Source organism: Rosa chinensis, chromosome 1, assembly GCF_002994745.2.
Source record: "Rosa chinensis cultivar Old Blush chromosome 1, RchiOBHm-V2, whole genome shotgun sequence".
Taxonomy (NCBI): domain Eukaryota; kingdom Viridiplantae; phylum Streptophyta; class Magnoliopsida; order Rosales; family Rosaceae; genus Rosa; species Rosa chinensis.
This window is the reverse complement of record NC_037088.1, coordinates 33,152,114-33,169,997: the sequence shown is the minus strand read 5'-3', so window position 1 is coordinate 33,169,997 and position 17,884 is coordinate 33,152,114. Positions and strand designations below refer to the sequence as shown.

The window sequence follows — 17,884 nt, the reverse complement described above, 5'->3', positions numbered from 1 at the left end:
TGTTTTAAGTTTATATCTTACTGCCACTGATTTAGTTTTTACCCTTGCAATATTATCAATATCGAAGGATTGAAAAATTATGTTTCATTCATTGTAGTATTTTATATTTGTTTGTTCAACTTCAACCTTTTGTTGAAAAAAAAAATACTGATTTTGATATATGGTGATTTACTGTGAGTTTTGCTATTTAAACTAATTGTGGATTTCCACGTTCTTGAGATTCTTGATGTTATGATTTTTAATTTGGTTATGCAGTTTTTGAGCCCTACAAGCCCTACAAGGACAGCAAAGTGGATCTTCTTGGCCCAAAGTTGCCAATTTGGGGACATGGCACTTGGTTGTTTTGTTTTATTCCAAATGAAGTAAACTATGTAGCTGAATTTGATAATATAAGATGGAAATCCAAATGTTCTATTCAGGCTAATTCTTGACGATGATCAGGTCTAAACTATCCTTTGGAATGTGCTAACATATAAGATGAAGTGCATGTTTATGCAAGCGGCATTTCTCTTTTTGCTGACAGCCATGATTTTATATGTTACCCAGATCAGAATGACAAGGATTTGGATCGGGCGAGTGAGAGGCAGGATCTTGAAGGAAATGAGCTAAAGCAAGAAACTACTTTGCATGAACTGGAGCTGGTTGCCGTCCATGCTCTTCATGAACTTGTTTCTTTAGTTCATAGTCATGTCAATGCTGCAGATCTAGCAATATGATTTTGAGTAAGGCTAGATTTTGCTGACCATTTTGTAGTAGATGTAGTGATATCAGGATGAATTGTGAACAAATTATACTACATGTAGTTATTGCAGTAGTGGTATCTTCTAGACTAGCCTTAAAGTAGGTTAAGGTTTATTGTGCAAAACTTTTGAAGCTATCTCAAGCTCTAATATTTGAATTTCATGTTATTGGTGGATCAGCTTTCTAGTACCAAATACAGCACGAAAGGGATATAACAACAGTTTGAATTCACAGACTGATGTCAAGAAAAGAAACAAAATCAGTTACTGATGAAGAATTGATGTCAAAAAACAGAAATTACATCAGTTTGAAAATAAAAACCGATGTCAAAAAAGAGAAAATGCATCAGTTTGGAAACAAAAACCGATATCAAGAAAGAGAAAATACATCAGTTACTAAATAAAAATCGATGTCAAGAAAGAGAATGTACATCAGTTCTTAAACAAAAACCAATGTCTAGCATTACTATGGACATTGATATATAAACAAAAACCGATGTCTAGCATAAATATAGACATCGATATAGACCAAGGAACCGATGTCCAACATAGCATTGGACATTGTTCTTCTTCAGGAACCGATGTGTAAAATATTATCAGACATCGTTTCTAAATCAATAACGATGTTAAAATGGATAATTGTGTTGTTAGACTTATATTTCATTAAGCATCTAATGCCAAAATATGAAGGTTTGACAATAGCTAAACACACCAAAATGGTGATCACATTAACGTTTTTACATCGGTTCTGAACCTTAAACCGATATCTCGTTGCAAAATAGACATCAGTTGTGAACCGATGTCTTAGTTTTGGCGATCTTTAACATCGCCCACTAAGACATCGGATTTTTTTTCTTTAACATCAGTTGTGAACTGATGTCTATGAACTTTACCCTAGTAGTTAAGTGGCCAATGGATGTCTAATGAGTGGACCTATCCCTATGTACCACTGTGGTACCGTCACAACCTCTTATATGTCTAGTTAATGGCAGCGGAGAGGTATATAATGGTCATTCTGGCTTGAGTATCAATGATAAATCATTTTAGATTTGATTCAAAAAAAAAAAAAATATATATATATATATATATATATATATATATAATATGATCTAACAGTTTGAGAGGAAAGGAAAAAAATAAGACGATCACAATTTGGTGTAATATAGTGGAAGGTAAAAATAGAGAAATATAATTTATTTTTTATGCAGATGATATAATTTCTACAACACATTTTGCTCAGCTCGGAAAAATGGAAAAGCATCTTTCTAGTTTCACTGCAGGCAATGTTTGTTTCACCGAAAGAAATGGCCCAATATCATTTGGTCTAAACGTATTCGTCTCGATCCCATTTATAAGTGGGAAATTATGAGTTCCACTCATGAGTTTGTTTTGCATTAACAGTTTTATATAATAATAAAAGAAAGATTTTACCGAAATAAGTTGTACGACTTATCCCAGACATCTTTACTTTACTAGGAAAATGATCAGACTCCAAGTTCAGCTTGCCAAATATTTTCATTGTGGCCATCTCCTCCCTTTGATTCAAACTTGATATACTTGTACCACTTGGAACAAACTATATAGACCATGAGATCAGCAGTAGTCAAAGCTGCTAAGAGAAAGTAAAACCTATCCAGATGACCTTTGTTAAGGTTTCCAGGGATCCATCCACTCATAGCATCCCTACTAGAAAACTTCATCACTATCGTAACCAGCAAACTACTCACATAGTTTCCAAGTGATATTGAAGTCATGCAAAGTGCACTACCAAAGCTCTTTAATCCATCAGGTGCTTGACTGTTGAAGAATTCTAGCTGACCCACGTACATGAACACTTCGGAAGCTCCGACGAGCACGTATTGAGGAACTTGCCAAAATATGCTCAATGAACTTGGACTCTCACAATCGGTAGCGGCGCAATTTGTTCTTGCGTATTTTAACCTAAAACATTCCACAACTCCTGCTGAGATCATAGCCATGATGGCAATGACAAGACCAATCCCCATTCTTTGAAGCTCGGTGAGTCCTTTTTTCCGTACCCTGGCAACTAGTGGGTCGAGAACTCGCCGGTAGATGAAGATAAAAGTTGCCACGCTAAGGATGTCGAAACTTGACATGCTCGCTGGGGGAATGTGGAACTTGGAGATGGTGGTTTTCATTATAGCACCTTGTTCTACAAAAAGGGAGGCCATTTGTGTGAAAACAACTGAGTATAGTATTGTACATAGCCAAATTGGAAGTAATCTCAGTACACATTTAACTTCTTCTACTTGTGTCACTGTGCAAAGCCGCCATGGATTTGGAGAACATCTGTCTATTTGTTTCAACTCCTCTGATGTGACGATTGCTGCCCTATCCAAGAACCTGTTGAATAACATGAATCTTGTTTAGAAATACATCGAGAATTATCAACATTTTTTTTGAAAGCCTAATATACACACACACACACACACTATTATTAAGAGAAGAGACTTTGCTCTCCAAAACTGAAATTTTTTACCAATTTAACCTTTACATATTAAAAAATTCTGAAATATAATTAATCAATAAGGATAATATGGTAAATTAAAAAATAGAAGAAAAAAAACTAAAAAAAAAAAGAAAATGTGGTAGTTGTATGGAAAGTTTTTCTACTACATTTAACTTCTCTCCACACATATAGTGGGTGGACCCTGCTAGTATATATCAAATGAAAGCCCAAAAGTGTGTATATATTAAACGATGATGATTGAGCTTTCATTTAATATATTCTAGCATCTCCATACACAAAGTGTGTGTCATTTGGTCTATCGTTTTACTACAAAAAAAAAAAACTAATAAAAATGTTTTTTTTTGTCCACTTTTCATGGTTAATGACAGTTCTTCCTATACTACCCATTTTTAATAAAAATGTTTCTTTGCTACATTTTGATAAATCATGGGCATAAGAGGTTATTAAAAAAATTTAACCATTCTCCTGAGGAACTGGCTTAATATATAAAATACAAAAAAAAAAAAAATACAAAACAAATTTTTATTAAAAAGTAGTTTTTTTTGTCCACTTTTTGTGGTTAACGACGATTCTTCCTATTTTACCCATTTTTTATAAGAATATTTTTCTGCTGCATTTGGATAAATCATGGGCGTAAGAGGTAGTTAAAAAATTTAACCATTCTCCTTAGAATTTGGAATAAAACCCAATCACTATTAGGAGTAAAAGGTTTATTAATTATAGGATAAATTTATATACATCATATGCAACAATACAATTACCCCAAGGTTAAAGAAAAGTAAATTTCTCATTTTTGTAGACCATTCCATCTTTAACTTTTTGGTGTAGAACATCTTTTGAGCATCTTTAACATCATAAGCTTTAATTTAAGTTAAAGTAAATAAAAAAATGAAATATAGCTATAGACTTAACAATTTTGCTGCAACAATACTAGTTATTTTAAATGTTTTATCATACCATAAATTACCGTTTCGATAAAGGAAAAAAAAAGTTATAGAAATATATTACTATTCAAAATTCCTAGCTACACGTAGTTACCCATTTTACTAAAAGTTAAATTTAATTTTGCTTTAGCTACTTTGTTGGAGATGCTTTTAAATTATTTTTTATAGTTTTAATTTTAAATATCTTTAGCTTAATCTTTTAAATTTTGGTTTGGAACATCTCCATCCTTATTATATGAATTTAAATATTTTGAATATTATATTTTGTTTGCTATTTTATTGTTTGATTTTGAGTTTATAGATTTATTTCAGGAAAATTCTTATGAAAAAAATATAATGCATACTACGATTAGAGGGCCCAACTTTTAAGGTTTTTCGAAAATCTCAAGTTCGGCCCTGAAGATCCGACAACTATAATGATAACTAAGTTTAAATTTCAATAGAACTTGAAAAATGTAAACTCACTTGATTCCTTGGGTGTGAAGTATTTTCCGACTCTGATTTTCAGAGCATTGTCTCCCATGTTCCTCATACAAATGATCATCTCCATCTGACGTGATCTTGACCTTCCATTTTCTTGTTGCAGCAACCAGTACGTGACATAACCTAGAAAGAGGATTGCCCTGAGGCTTAAAATGCCTATACCTTGGAGTTCCGCAAAGAAACAAAATCAATGCCATGCCAGCAGAGCCTGTAGATGCCCAAAACCCTACAGTCCATATTCCTTTATCCTCAAAATACCCTAATATTGTGTTAGAAAAGAGGGAGCCAAGATTCAAAGCCAAGTAGAAATAGCTGAAGAAGGCAATTTTCGAGTGACTTTCTTTGGGGTCGTCCTCATCAAACTGGTCCGCTCCAAATGTAGCTATGGTAGGTTGGTAGCCTCCATTCCCTAGTGCAATGAGATATATGGAGATGTAAAACAATGCGAATTCAAAATTCGAATGGTCTCTACATGGAGATTGCTCATCACCGCAACCTCTAGGCTTGAGCAGGAATAGGTAGGTTGTTACTGATAATAATGTCAAGCCCTGTAAAAGAAATTAATTACACGAATATATACTAGCAAGTAGCAAGAAATTTTGTATAAATTATAACGCTAACTAGATAATTCTGTGTGCACAACTACGGCCAAAAGACAATAGAAAAAAAACCTAATTTTTACCAACAGAGGAACCATATATCTGCTTAATGATATCATCTATCTATGCTCATATCATATATGGCAAAAAAATTATCGTACAGGAATTTATTAATAGGATTTTGATTGGTAACAAGAAACTTACAATGACAAAAATAAGTTGAAAGATAGCACAAGTTTTGTATCTCCCCCAGTACGAATCACTAAGAAAAGCCCCAAGAAGAGAGAAAATGTAAACTGTTCCGGTCCATTTGCTGACGTTGTTTGCAGCCTCAGCGTTGTCTTGTCCCAGTACCCTTGTCAAGAACAATACCAAGTTCACTCCTACTCCAAAGAATGCCAATGTTGCCAATCCTTGATTCGCTAATATTAGAGAAAAAAAAATATATTGTATATAAGTTTAACCAATAATGAAACATCAATTTGACCAAAGAAACATCCATATTGCAAAACAAACAAACAAAAAACTATGATCTGGATTAACAAAAAATTTTGTAATTGTCTACTTGTTCGTCCCCTCCAAAAATCACTTTCTGGTTTCACCGATAAAAGTACACCAAAAATGTAGGCAACTCCCTCACAAAATTCTTCGTGGTTGAATTGATAAACATTAAAAACAAAAAAAAAACAAAAAAATTTTGAAAATACAAATTTAATTGTTCAAGGGTGTTTTGATAAAATTAAGGAGGTGTACTTAGCTGACGATGTGGTGTTAGCTCAGTGGTTAGAGCATCCACTACCTAGAATTCAGGTCCTGGGTTCAAGTCACCAGAGGAATAGGAGTGAAATCCTTTGATCATCTTTAAAGAAATTCAAAAAAAATATATTTGTGCTTAGCTTTTTAAGTATTAAAAAAAGTGAATTTAAGGTTTAATAAGTAAGAGAGGTGCAAATATCAAATTTGGAGGTCCAACTAGAACCACCCTAAGTTTAATCAATAATGAAACACAACTTTGACCAAAGAAAGAAAACTATATGAAACATATAACAATATACCATAATGAATTATGGTTTAGAATATTATCATAATGTTAGGACTTGAATCTCTATTCACACACCCTTTTTTATTTTTTATTCTTTAAATGTAAAATTCACATGCTACTTAGATGTATTAACCAAAATAAATGTGAATTTAAAGATTAAAAAATGAGTCATTTTTTATTCTTTAAATGGTAACATTCACATGCTACTTAGATGTATTAACCAAAATAAATGTGACTTTAAAGAATAAAAAATGAGAGAGGGTGTACGAATAGAGATTTAAGGTGTGTTAATAACAACACCCAATAAAATTTAAGAAGTATGTACACTGATGAAGGAGAAAAGAACCCAAACTACTATTTTAACATTTGACAATTGAGAGTCATTGAGACCGAAATTTGCACATTTAGTACAGACGTAGTGGCTTTTGGTATAATCACATAAAAATGTCGAGATTAAATAGATAAATTCATGTTGTAATTAGTGTGTCTATATACATGGAGCTTAATTAGCTAGGGTTAATTATGTACCTAATATGAGAATTGCAGCAACCCAAGAACCAGTTCTCCCTCGGATAGCAGGGCGGCCATTCCAATCAACGGCTCCATCCATAGTACAAGTTTTTGTCATCGCTTGGTTCTTGTCTTCTTCAGAGCCCTGAAATAAATAATATTGATTGAATATTAGTGGTGCATCTAGCAATTAATGACTAGATGCATTGCCCTAGTAAGGTAAATGGCAGTTAATAAACAAATTCATCACAAACCCTAGTATGGAAACTAAAAATGGGGACATAAAGAAGAAGAAAAATCGATCATCACAAACCTGCTGGTCTTTGAAAGTATCTAAGTCGGCCATTGCTATCTATATAGCTGATTGAAGGTACCTCAGAAGAACTAGCTAGCTCTAGCTTAGTAGCACCACCCAGAAAAGTTGGAGTAGTGTGATATAAGTACTCAAGAGGAACGAAAAGCTAGCTATCCAAGATGGGTGTTTTTGGAGTTGAGGGAAGTAGGAGCAGGGATAGTGAGGCATATATAGAGGGTGGCCAAATTTGAAGAACGGCTGTGATTGTTGCATACTTACATGTACCCTACGTAGGTTGATTTGACAGGAAAACTGAGCAAGTAATTAGGTGCGCGGTGAGAAGGAAATGTTTAGGAAGAAGCTGTCATACATAAAAATGAGTAAGAAACGTCAAGTTGTTGGATACAGTCATCCACAGTAAACCAGATATCCTTATCGATATGTGTCGACATGAAGAGTTGAAGACATTGAATTAAACGGCTGTGAATCGATTTAGCTGATCTGTCAAGATTAAGAATTAAAATATTTATATATCTATAGAAAATTACACACGAGTGTCAGTTTGAAAGTTAAATTAGTCATAAAACCACCGAAGTTTTCTTGTATACATAAGGCCACTTGTAGTTTTAAATTATTTTCAACCTGACAATTTTACCCTTCCACTAACTCCATGATCATCCGGCCAAAACGAAAAGAAATTCATTCTCTCTCTCTCTCCCCCCTGCAATTACCGGAAAGAATCAATTTCGGCCACCATCTCTCATCACCGTCACCATCAATTGAACCACAACACAAACTCGACTAAAGCCCAGCCACCCCATCGCCGACCCCGATCTCTCTTCTTCTTCGCTTCCCGCTGCAATTACCTGAAAGAATCAATTGCGGCCAGCATCTCTCATCACCGTCACCATCAATTGAACCACAACACAAACTCGACCAATGCCCAGCCACCCCATCGACGATTAAGGAACGACGCTCTCTCTCCCCGCCCCGATTCCGACGACCACCACCTCCGATCTGGTGAGATTTCAATGGATCCAAGCTTGCAAAACCTCGAAACGACGCTACCTTGCCTGAAGATGATGACAACGATGAAGAAGTTCCTATCAAAGCTACCTCACTGGAGTCCAACTCAGATCTCTCCGATTCTCTCACTGGAGTCCATCTCAGATCGCCGATTCTGTTGTCGATTCCATCTCCATCACTTTTCTCAGTCTAAACCGACCCGAACGGAGACAAGTCCACCCTGCTTCTCACCGTCTCCGCGCATGAGGACAACGTTGCCGGAATATAGCTCACTGGAGTTGATCATTCTATGGTTCGTTGTGCTAAGTTTTTGATTTTTTTTTATAGATTTGTGGTTTGAATCATGAATTGCTACTGTTTTTGGAAATGGCAGAAACTCCTGTATTGTATTTTTTTCATTCAGTGTGATAGTTTTGGTTTGATTTGGGTAATTACTATAAATTTTACAATTGTTTTGATTTCTAAGTAGCTTTTGTATTGTTTTGAGTTATGGTAATGAAATTGGATCTTAATTTTATGCCTCATTGTTCAATTTTGATCTTATGGTATCTATGTTTCTGATGGTGTTTTATTCTGGTTTGTACTTTTGTTTTTGTGGTTGAATTATGGCAAAAGAGAGCAAGTGAAGCAGTTTTTAATGTTGGTGAGAGTAGCTTTCGGAGTTGGTGAGAGTAGCGATTGGTTTAGGTGAAAGTAGCATTTTGTTGTTGGTGAGAAGAGTTTTTGATGTTGATGAGAGTATATTTTGGTGGTGATGATTGTAGCTTTTGGTGATGATGATAGTAAGTTTTAACGATGGTGAGAGTAGCTTTTGTCGGTGGTGAAAGTAGTTTTTTGCGGTGGTGATGATAGTTTTTTGCGTTGGTGAGAGTAGTTTTTGTTGATAGTGAGAGTAGTTTTTGATATAAGAGTAACTCTCTAATGTTAGTGAGAGTAGCTCGTTGGTGTTAGTGACAGTAACTTTTGTTGTTGGTAAGAGTAGGTTTTGGTGTTGGTGAAAACAGCTTTTGCTGTTGGTGAGATTGTTTTCTACTGTTGGTGAGAATAGCATTTGTTGCTAGTGAGAGTAGCTTTTGATATTTGTGACAGTAGCTTTTGTTGGTGGGGATAGTAGCTTTTCGTTTTGGGGAGCATAGGTTATTTGTTAAGCAGTAGCTTTTATTGTTGGTGATAGTAGGTTTTGTTATCTCATCGGAGGTTGCCGGAAATCTTACTAGAATAGTTTTTGTTGCTAGTGATAGTAACTTTTGTTGCTAGTGATAGTAGTTTTTGTGACCTCATCGGAGATTGCTAGAAATTTCATCAAAGTAGCTTTTGTTGCTAGCTACAGTAACTTTTGGTGTCAGTGACAGTAGCTTTTGTGGTCTCCGGAGTTGACCAGAGACCCGCCGGAGGTCGGTCGGAGTTTGCCAGAGGTCGGCCGGAGACCTTGCCGTAGAGAAGAGAGAGAATGAATGTTTATTTTGTACTCTAGAGACATTTATGTAAAAATATTGGTTTTTAATATCCAAAATATAATATCTTTTTTAATCTAGTGGCCTTATGAAGGAAAAAACTAGTTAGTAGCCTTATGGTTAAAAGATCATTCTAAGATGCACTTATATGTAATTAACCCTTATATCTACATATTTATCAAAATTTTTAAAAAGAGAGATATCAGAAATATTAGGGATATATCGGCGATATCCGGAAAAATATATATTTTTTGAAAGAATTAATATTAGAATTACATATAAATACATATAAATGTCAACTTCATCTACATCCAAAAAAAGACTCTAGGTGGTTGAAAAGTCGCTCGTTGGTGTACGAAAGTACAATAATCAGACAAAAATATATGACCAATATAGTATGAATTGTAATGATGAATATGATAGTTATAAATCTCTTTAGAGCTGTCGAATGTTTCCCCTATATAAGGATAATAAGAATGAATCCAACTGAATGATTGATCATGTACTTCTTCATATTGATTATATCCACAAGTGTCATAGCCATATTTCTCCTCATCCATATTCGCTTTGAGAAGATTTCTCCTCACCTATATTCACCTTGAGGAGATCTCTCCTCATACAGATTTGCATTTAGAGAATTTCTCCTCACCCAGAATTTCCTTAAGGGGATTTTTCCTCACCCAGATTCGCCTTGAGGAGATATCTCCTCACACATATTTGCATTTAGAGAATTACTTCTCACCCAAAATTGCCTTGAGGGGATTTCTCCTCACCTAAATTCGCCTTGAGGGGATTTCACTTCACCCAAATTTGCCTTTAGAGGTTTCACTTCGATCTATTTTTCCCAAACAGATTAATTTACCTCTTTATTAGATCATGTTATGACTAGAAACTGTTGTTAAAATTTTACACCCTGATATTAACTTCCATATTCATAATGTACGTTTCTCTGTGAATAACTGAGTTTTTTGTTTTTCTTTTTTTCTCTATCAGATTTTACATATATTTCTTTATTTTATCATGGATATATCGCAAATATCTAATAGATTCAGGATATTTGACGATATTGGAGAAATTTCGCAGAAACAATGAAAGATAAGATATTGTCCCCTTTTGATATATCGATTCCTAAAAAAAAATAGATATTGGAAGATATATTAGAAATATCGCAGATATTTCAATCTTTGTTCATGACATCAACATGTTTGAACCAATAGTGACGCGGTAGTAAGGGCCGAGTGGGGCCACTACCCCCAGTGAGACTTTGGTTTTTCTTACTTGACTCGTCTTCTTTTTTTGGCTGATCCCCGATCTTCGCACCTTGTATTTATAATTGTATATGGATGATTAATGATAAGAGCTACGACTTACCGTCCCACTACTATTAAACAAAGTATAAGAGCACTCATCTTGTATTAAACGAAGTATACGAGCTCACAAATTCTCAATCTTTCTCTTAACTCTCCGACTTGCCGACTTCGTGCTTTCGATCTCGATTCTTTAATAGTCTTTGATGCTTTCTTTCTGATGTTTTGCATTCATATTCTTTCTCCCTTAGCCACATGGAATTATCTGCTTTTGACAGAACATGCATGAGAAAATGTTTCTTCATTGTTATATCACTATATCCACAAGGAGAAACAATCTGGCATATTAGTTATGCTAGGTTCATAATTCAAAAAGACAGATACGTCAAGTGAACAACAGATTAACTTGAAACTTCTAATTCAGTACATGAGCTCCTCTGATTATATATTCCCTGCATACTGTTAATTTTATTCGTAGTGCAATTTTGTCTTCCGTTAAAACTTAACGTAACAAACCCATCATCCTAATTTGTGTAATTGTCACAAGGGTTACATATTCATTTCTTGAGCAATCAAACATGTGACACATAACTTCAAACATTAGAGATAACGGCCACTTATCGGTTGTTGACTTAAAATCAAAGCAGATTATTAGAAATATTATCATTATTGAAAAATTGAAATTGGTGTTCATTTATTATATTTTTATTTTTTGTCTCATTTAATTTTTTTTACCTCCATATATATTTATTCCTGTGTCCGCCACTGTTTGAAACAGATTCATCTTTTAAATTTCTACGAACCATTTTCTCTGTTGTTATTGAACTTGATTTCTGCACGACTTCTGTGGATGTAGAAAAGTTATTTTTCTATGTAGTGCCACCAAATTAAACATAGTGCTAGTCCACTTTATCCGGGATGCTTTTGGGGACTTGGACTTGACATCATCGAAACCTTTGCTTTAGATTGATGGATATAGCAGCCCTCTATGGTCGGTTTGTAGGACAATATAGACAGTGCGTAGCAACTGGCAACCTTGTTACTATTAGTAGTAGATGTCAATTAACCCATAACACACGAAGTGGTAAATGTGTTGAGAGATAAAAATTTTGAACACGAGAAAGTTAAACAAATTTTTTTTTTTTTTGGTTAGACAATAACTAGTCATCCTCTAGTCGAACTTAACTCAAGACCATTCAATTACAAAAACAAGATTTATGCTAATTTGTTGCAGATTTGAGTCAAACTTTTTAGTGGCAGTGGGGCTGATGAAACACTAAAACAAGAACAAAAGGTCATTCCATTGGACCCCTTAATGTTGCTAACTGACCAGACATGCTTGCTACACAAACATGTACGGCAGATTCATGAGTTTTAATACATGGCTACAAAGGCAGCACTCAAATGAGGACTATCTTGATCAGAACTAGATAGATATGGTTAAGACTTGCAAGCTGATTAATAAATTAATCTTTTGAATGCATAAACAAAATGATTGGTTAATGTTCATCAAACAATTCTTAGTTGTTCCTTCTGGGAATTTAGCCTCCATTCTACACCAGAAGAAGAAAAACTAAACTTCTTAGGTGTAAAGAAGAGAAAATTAATGCTAAATAGTGCCCAATGAAGACTAGTACTGCTCTTTGGTGGTGGTAGGTAACTCTCCATATTAGAGCCTGAAGTGGTAGAGTAGCTATCAGCCTAGGCCTAGCAACTAGATAAAGCGTTATCTGATCTGTGAAAAATTTCTGAAGATAGTAGCCAGCCAACCGGCACTAGCTAATTGTCTTCTTTAGTTCAAAGCATTTGGACACATTCTCTAGTTTTAGTGCTAGATTTTCCAACCCCTAATTTACTTGTGAACTTCCTTAACTAGGTTTAGTGGCAGACAATATAACTTACTGACATATAGCAATTTATTCGACAGTAAGATCGAGTTCAACCTCCTTCCTGAGTCTACAAAAAGAAATATATCAAATAATTAGAACCATGTTTAGGGCAGACGGAGCTAGCATTGTTATTCCAAAGCGAAAGAGGCTTGAGAATAACAGTCTAATTTGCCATATGCCTGTAGGTGCATTAGTTAATTTTTTCGCTTAATTGTTGTTTGAAGGCGATCGATCAGCTAGCTTTTGGCTCTATTATATATGAAACTGATTTCACTTAATATATGAAAACAACTATGTGATCACATTAAACTTCAATTTGGCTCTGTTCAGACGATGTGCAAACTTTAGCTAGCTAGAGCTAGCTGGTTATCAAAGTTTGGTGGAAAATTCTACAATTTGTTAACGTATGACATACATACAATTGTTTTAAAAGTAGTAAAATGAGTCCTCAAAATAGTAATATTAGTCCTCAAAGTAGTAACATGAGTCCTTAAAGTGGTAAATTTTCTTAGTTACCACATGAGTCCTCAAAATAGTAATATTAGTCCTCAAAGTGATAACATGAGTCCTTAAAGTGGTAAATTTTCTTAGTTTACCATATGAGTCCTGAAAATAGTAATATTAGTCCTCCAAGTGATAATATGAGTCCTTAGTGGGGTAAAAATAGTTGATGTATGAGAAATGTTAACATACCATAGTTTTACCCAAGTTTGGTAGGCCATTTTCAACGTCTTTTCGGAATTGTTGCTTTCGATTGACACTCCCGGCCTGCTCCCTCGATCAAAAACGAAATATTTCTTGGTCTCAGCAGGCATCGACATTTCTTCGATCAACATACTTTTTTTTTTTTTTTTTGACTTTGTCAAGGGGAACCCAAAGGCTTCCTAGGCCCAAGATTAACCCCTTCGGCGCATGTGAAATGCTCCAACTATGCATTGCAGCACAGTGCCTGACCACTTTGACAGCTTCGGACCTAGGTTGGGATTCGAACCTAGGTTGGGATTCGAACCTAAGCTGAAATAGAAGTACGTCCAAGTCCATTGATAATATCATTTATGGTTTCGTTTCCAATAAATAGGCCTTGTTTTTATGAGCTATTCCAGGTTTTTTCAAGTAGTTATCCTTTTAAATTTATACAACAAGGGTCAAGCAATTACAATTGAACTAATATAACGATCTAATATATTAATTTAAGCTATACTTGCGTTTGGAGCAAGGCAGAAAGGCTAATTTCATATATCCAACCATGAAGTATGTATATATACAGTAGTGTTCACCTGGTCAGTTGCTGACCAAAGAATTTATGCTCAATAACCCTTAGATTTACATCCAATGGTAGAAAACAAAACACCTCAACTTAATAATAATTCTCTCTGTCATTGGATTTACATCCAATGGTGGTTGAGCATTATTTTCTTGATCAATAACTGACCAGGTGAACATTTTCGTGTGTGTGTATATATATATATATATATAAAAGACATGTGAATGATACAAGAGTAATTAATTAGGTTCTTAATTTTTATATGATGTATTTTTAGATTTCTCTAAACTATCACGACAAACGAATGGAAGTGGTTATGTCATGCTTGAAAGCTAATATAATGCATGCTCAGTTTTCTAACAATAAGAAGACAAGTCAATAGCCGAATAAAAAGTTTAATTCACAGAGATCAGCATTAGTCATTTTCAGGCAAAATTTTCAAACGGCAGCCCGTCTTATCGATCCAGCTGTGTATAGGTTGTTAGACTTTGAACCCGGCCATATTCGCTTTCAAAATAAGAGGACGTGAAAAGCAACTGGTCCTATATTTTTTATGACAGCAACTGGTCCTATATACTCAATTCACACACGACTCTTTGTTTGTCCAGTTGTCCGCCAACATGTTGCTTATCACTTTCTTAGCATGATAAACCATTTGATAAGTGATGTACATGATGAATACGTAGAGCATATATATGTGTGAGCGCGCGCGCCCTAGGTCTGGGCATTTTAGCCCGAAAATCCGAACCGGATCAATCCAGACTGTGAGGTCTGGGTCGGACTTTGAGAGAAAAAATAGACAAAAAAATAAAGCCCGAACCATTTGAGTTTAAATGGTTCGGTCCTGGGCCCTTGTTTCCATAATCCCAAAAGCCCGAAGATAAGCCTGATTCCATATACCCTTTGGAAAGAGTTTTAATAGTCTTTGTCTCAAGACAATAAGACTCTTTTAGACTCTCAGTCAACCTGAAACCCTCAGCCGTCAACACTCAACGCAACACCTGAACCCACTCAACACAACACCTCGACCCAGCTTCGGGTTTTGATTTCCTTGGAGCGATCGGAACTTCAGAAGGGATTCTGATTCCAGTTTCCCTTTGAAGCTCGAACCCGCAGCACTCTCCAAGTTTCCAGTACCCGACCCTTTCCCAGACGCAATGCTCTGGGAAATTTATTTGTAGCCTTCTTCAGTTCTTCAATTCCCTTCGCATCGCTTTTCCAGTTTCCCTTCATAGCTCGAACCCACTCGAAGCCCTCAATCTCTTTTCCTTGAATTGGTTATTTTTTTTTGAATTTGTTTTTGTTTTGTATCCAGTGGTTTGTGTTTTGAGTAGTTCCAGTTTATAACAAGAATATTGGGTTCATCGTGAAAGCTTGGTGAGATTTGGATTTGGTAGTAGTACTAGGAGTCGGTGTTGGTTTGGCTGGGAAGAGGTGGCTGTCGATATTTGGATTCACTTTGGGAAGGAGTTTTCAGCAAAAGAGGAAGGAGTTTTATTTTCAGCAAAAGCAAGGTAAGAGTTGGGTTTCTTTTCATGGTAGGATTTGGATGTTCTTCGATTATGTCAGATTGTGGTTTTCATTGAGTTATGTGTTTGAATTTTATCTAACATTAGATGATGGCTTACTTGATTTCATGGATTTGTTTTGTGATTTTTGATCAGATTGGTTGGTATTGATTGTTATTGATCTTTCTTTTGTTAATTAAAGCTTATCTGATTCAATTGTTAATGTATGCAATTTGGTTTTGTTTAGTAGTCTGGGTTTTGTTTTTAATCTTATTCATCTTTGTTATCGTTTAGTGAATTGTCACTGGTTTTCATGAGTAAAATCTTTTCTTCTGTTGATAAGTGATAAGGTTGTGAGTTTGTGTTGACGTGAAAGATCCATTACAAGTTGCATATACTTTAGAGTTAGCAACTAATGTATGTTATCTAAAGAAACTAATTCATTAGAGCAACTAGTTGTTTGAAATATAGAATGTAGGAAGTTGTTCTTAATTGGTTTTCAGAGTGACCAGCTGTTCCAAATAACATATGTCAATAAATGATTAAGTATTGGCTTTCAGTTATTTAATATGATTTTATTTATTGCTCAAGAGTTCTGTTATTTCTTCTTTGTTCTACAGTTGTATAATCTGAAGCCTCTCTTTATCACTTTGGGTCTTTCCCAATGGAACCCGAAGCAGCTGCAGTTTCACCAGTTTGTGGGGACGAGATGGTGGTGGCTTCCAATCAGTCTGAGGGCGGTGATGAAGAAACTATGAAGTTTGGATGCTATTCTCTTCATTTTTTAGCTTAGTTTGTAACTTGTATGATTTTATATTCTTCTTCTAAACCCAGAAAATCAGAAACATGATGAAATTGTGGAGAAAATCTGAAAATGAAGGTAAGCAAAATTGGACTTTTGGGCCCAAAAACCCGGCAGGACCGGCCCAGGCCTATTTGGTTCGATCCTTCACGGTCCCTATAACTGAAAAACATTATTTGAGCCCGGCCTGAAAAAAAGGGACTTGGTCCCCGACCTAACAAATTGACATGCGGTCCATTTGATTTTAATGATTGGAACATACCTCAATGAACAAACCTCTCCACAGCTATTGATTTTGAGATTTTTCCTCTCGTTCACCTTGAGTTAAATATAATTAACAAAATATTTAAAATAAATTAGAAACATTTAAATAAAGATATTGAGTCAAAAGATAATATTTCATGAAGAAAAAACTATCGACAAACTTATAACCCTAGTCAAAGAGAAGTCATCTTTAAAAAATGGAAAAATTTTATGCTTTATAACCAAATTAACAATTTTTTATTTTTATTTTGTTGAAAACTATTAACTACAAGAACAATGAGTTAAAATCTCTAGCAAAAGAAACTATTGTTGAAAAGCAACTGGTCCTATATTTTTATTTTGTTTTATTTTTTATGACAGCAACCGCACCTATATTTTTTTTTTTATGACAGCAACACACACGACTCTTTGTTTGCCCAATTGTCCGCCAACATGTTAAGCTTACTTAGCATGATAAAACCATTTGATAATTGATGTACCCGATGAATACGCAGAAGCAAATATATGTGTGTAGGGTCTTCCACTATATGGGTTTTTTTTTTTTGTCATTTTAAAAGATCTCTTATTAGACCTATTTTTTTTTATCACATATCGACATCTCAACCGTTGAATTTCTAAGTATATATAAGTAAATCACCTCAGCATTTTAAACCAAATTGATAATAATTAATGCATTTATAATTGCGACTTATAATTATAAACATGAACAGTTCAAATTAAACAGACTTAGTTCGTCTATTGATTTAATCTAATTTGATACCTTAATAATCATCAATTTAGCTGAAAATTACATAATTGATCTACACAGTGAGACCTAAAAACTGAACGGTCAAGATACTGAAATATGATCAAAAAGTAAATCCCACTAGAATCCCTTCAAATGACAAAACAAAACCAAATCTCTTAATGAAAAAATTTGCATAAGTGATCTACACATAGACCTAAAAACTGAACGGTCAAGATACCGAAATGAGATCAAAAAGTGAATCCCATAAAGAATCCCTTCAAATGACAAAACAAAACCAGATCTCTTAGTGAAAGGGCCTTCACACACACACACACAAATGACAAAACAAAACCAGATTTCTTAGTGAAAGGGCCTTCACACACACACACACGAGCCTTCCAGCACACGCGTGGCTGAATGCTTTCTCAACTTCCTTTCACCTTTAGCTCATCCCTCACCAACTGGACAGCAGCTTTGATTCGACTTTGGTCCGAAACTTGCTTCGTCGAGTCATCCATTTCTTGTCTATACCATTGTTT

At 34.9% G+C, this 17,884-nt stretch overlaps 1 protein-coding gene across 1 annotated transcript; it reads right to left on the bottom strand.

Moving 5' to 3' along the window:
• Window positions 1-1,919: 1,919 nt before the first annotated feature.
• LOC112194410 (protein NRT1/ PTR FAMILY 7.2) lies at window positions 1,920-7,289 on the bottom strand. Its single transcript, XM_024334651.2, has 5 exons — window positions 7,123-7,289; window positions 6,828-6,954; window positions 5,462-5,679; window positions 4,641-5,206; window positions 1,920-3,104 (listed from the first exon to the last, which is right to left on the bottom strand). The coding sequence occupies exons 1-5, from the start codon at window positions 7,153-7,155 to the stop codon at window positions 2,225-2,227; spliced, it is 1,824 nt and encodes a 607-aa protein (XP_024190419.1). The 5' UTR covers window positions 7,156-7,289; the 3' UTR covers window positions 1,920-2,224.
• Between the last annotated feature and the right edge of the window lie 10,595 nt (window positions 7,290-17,884).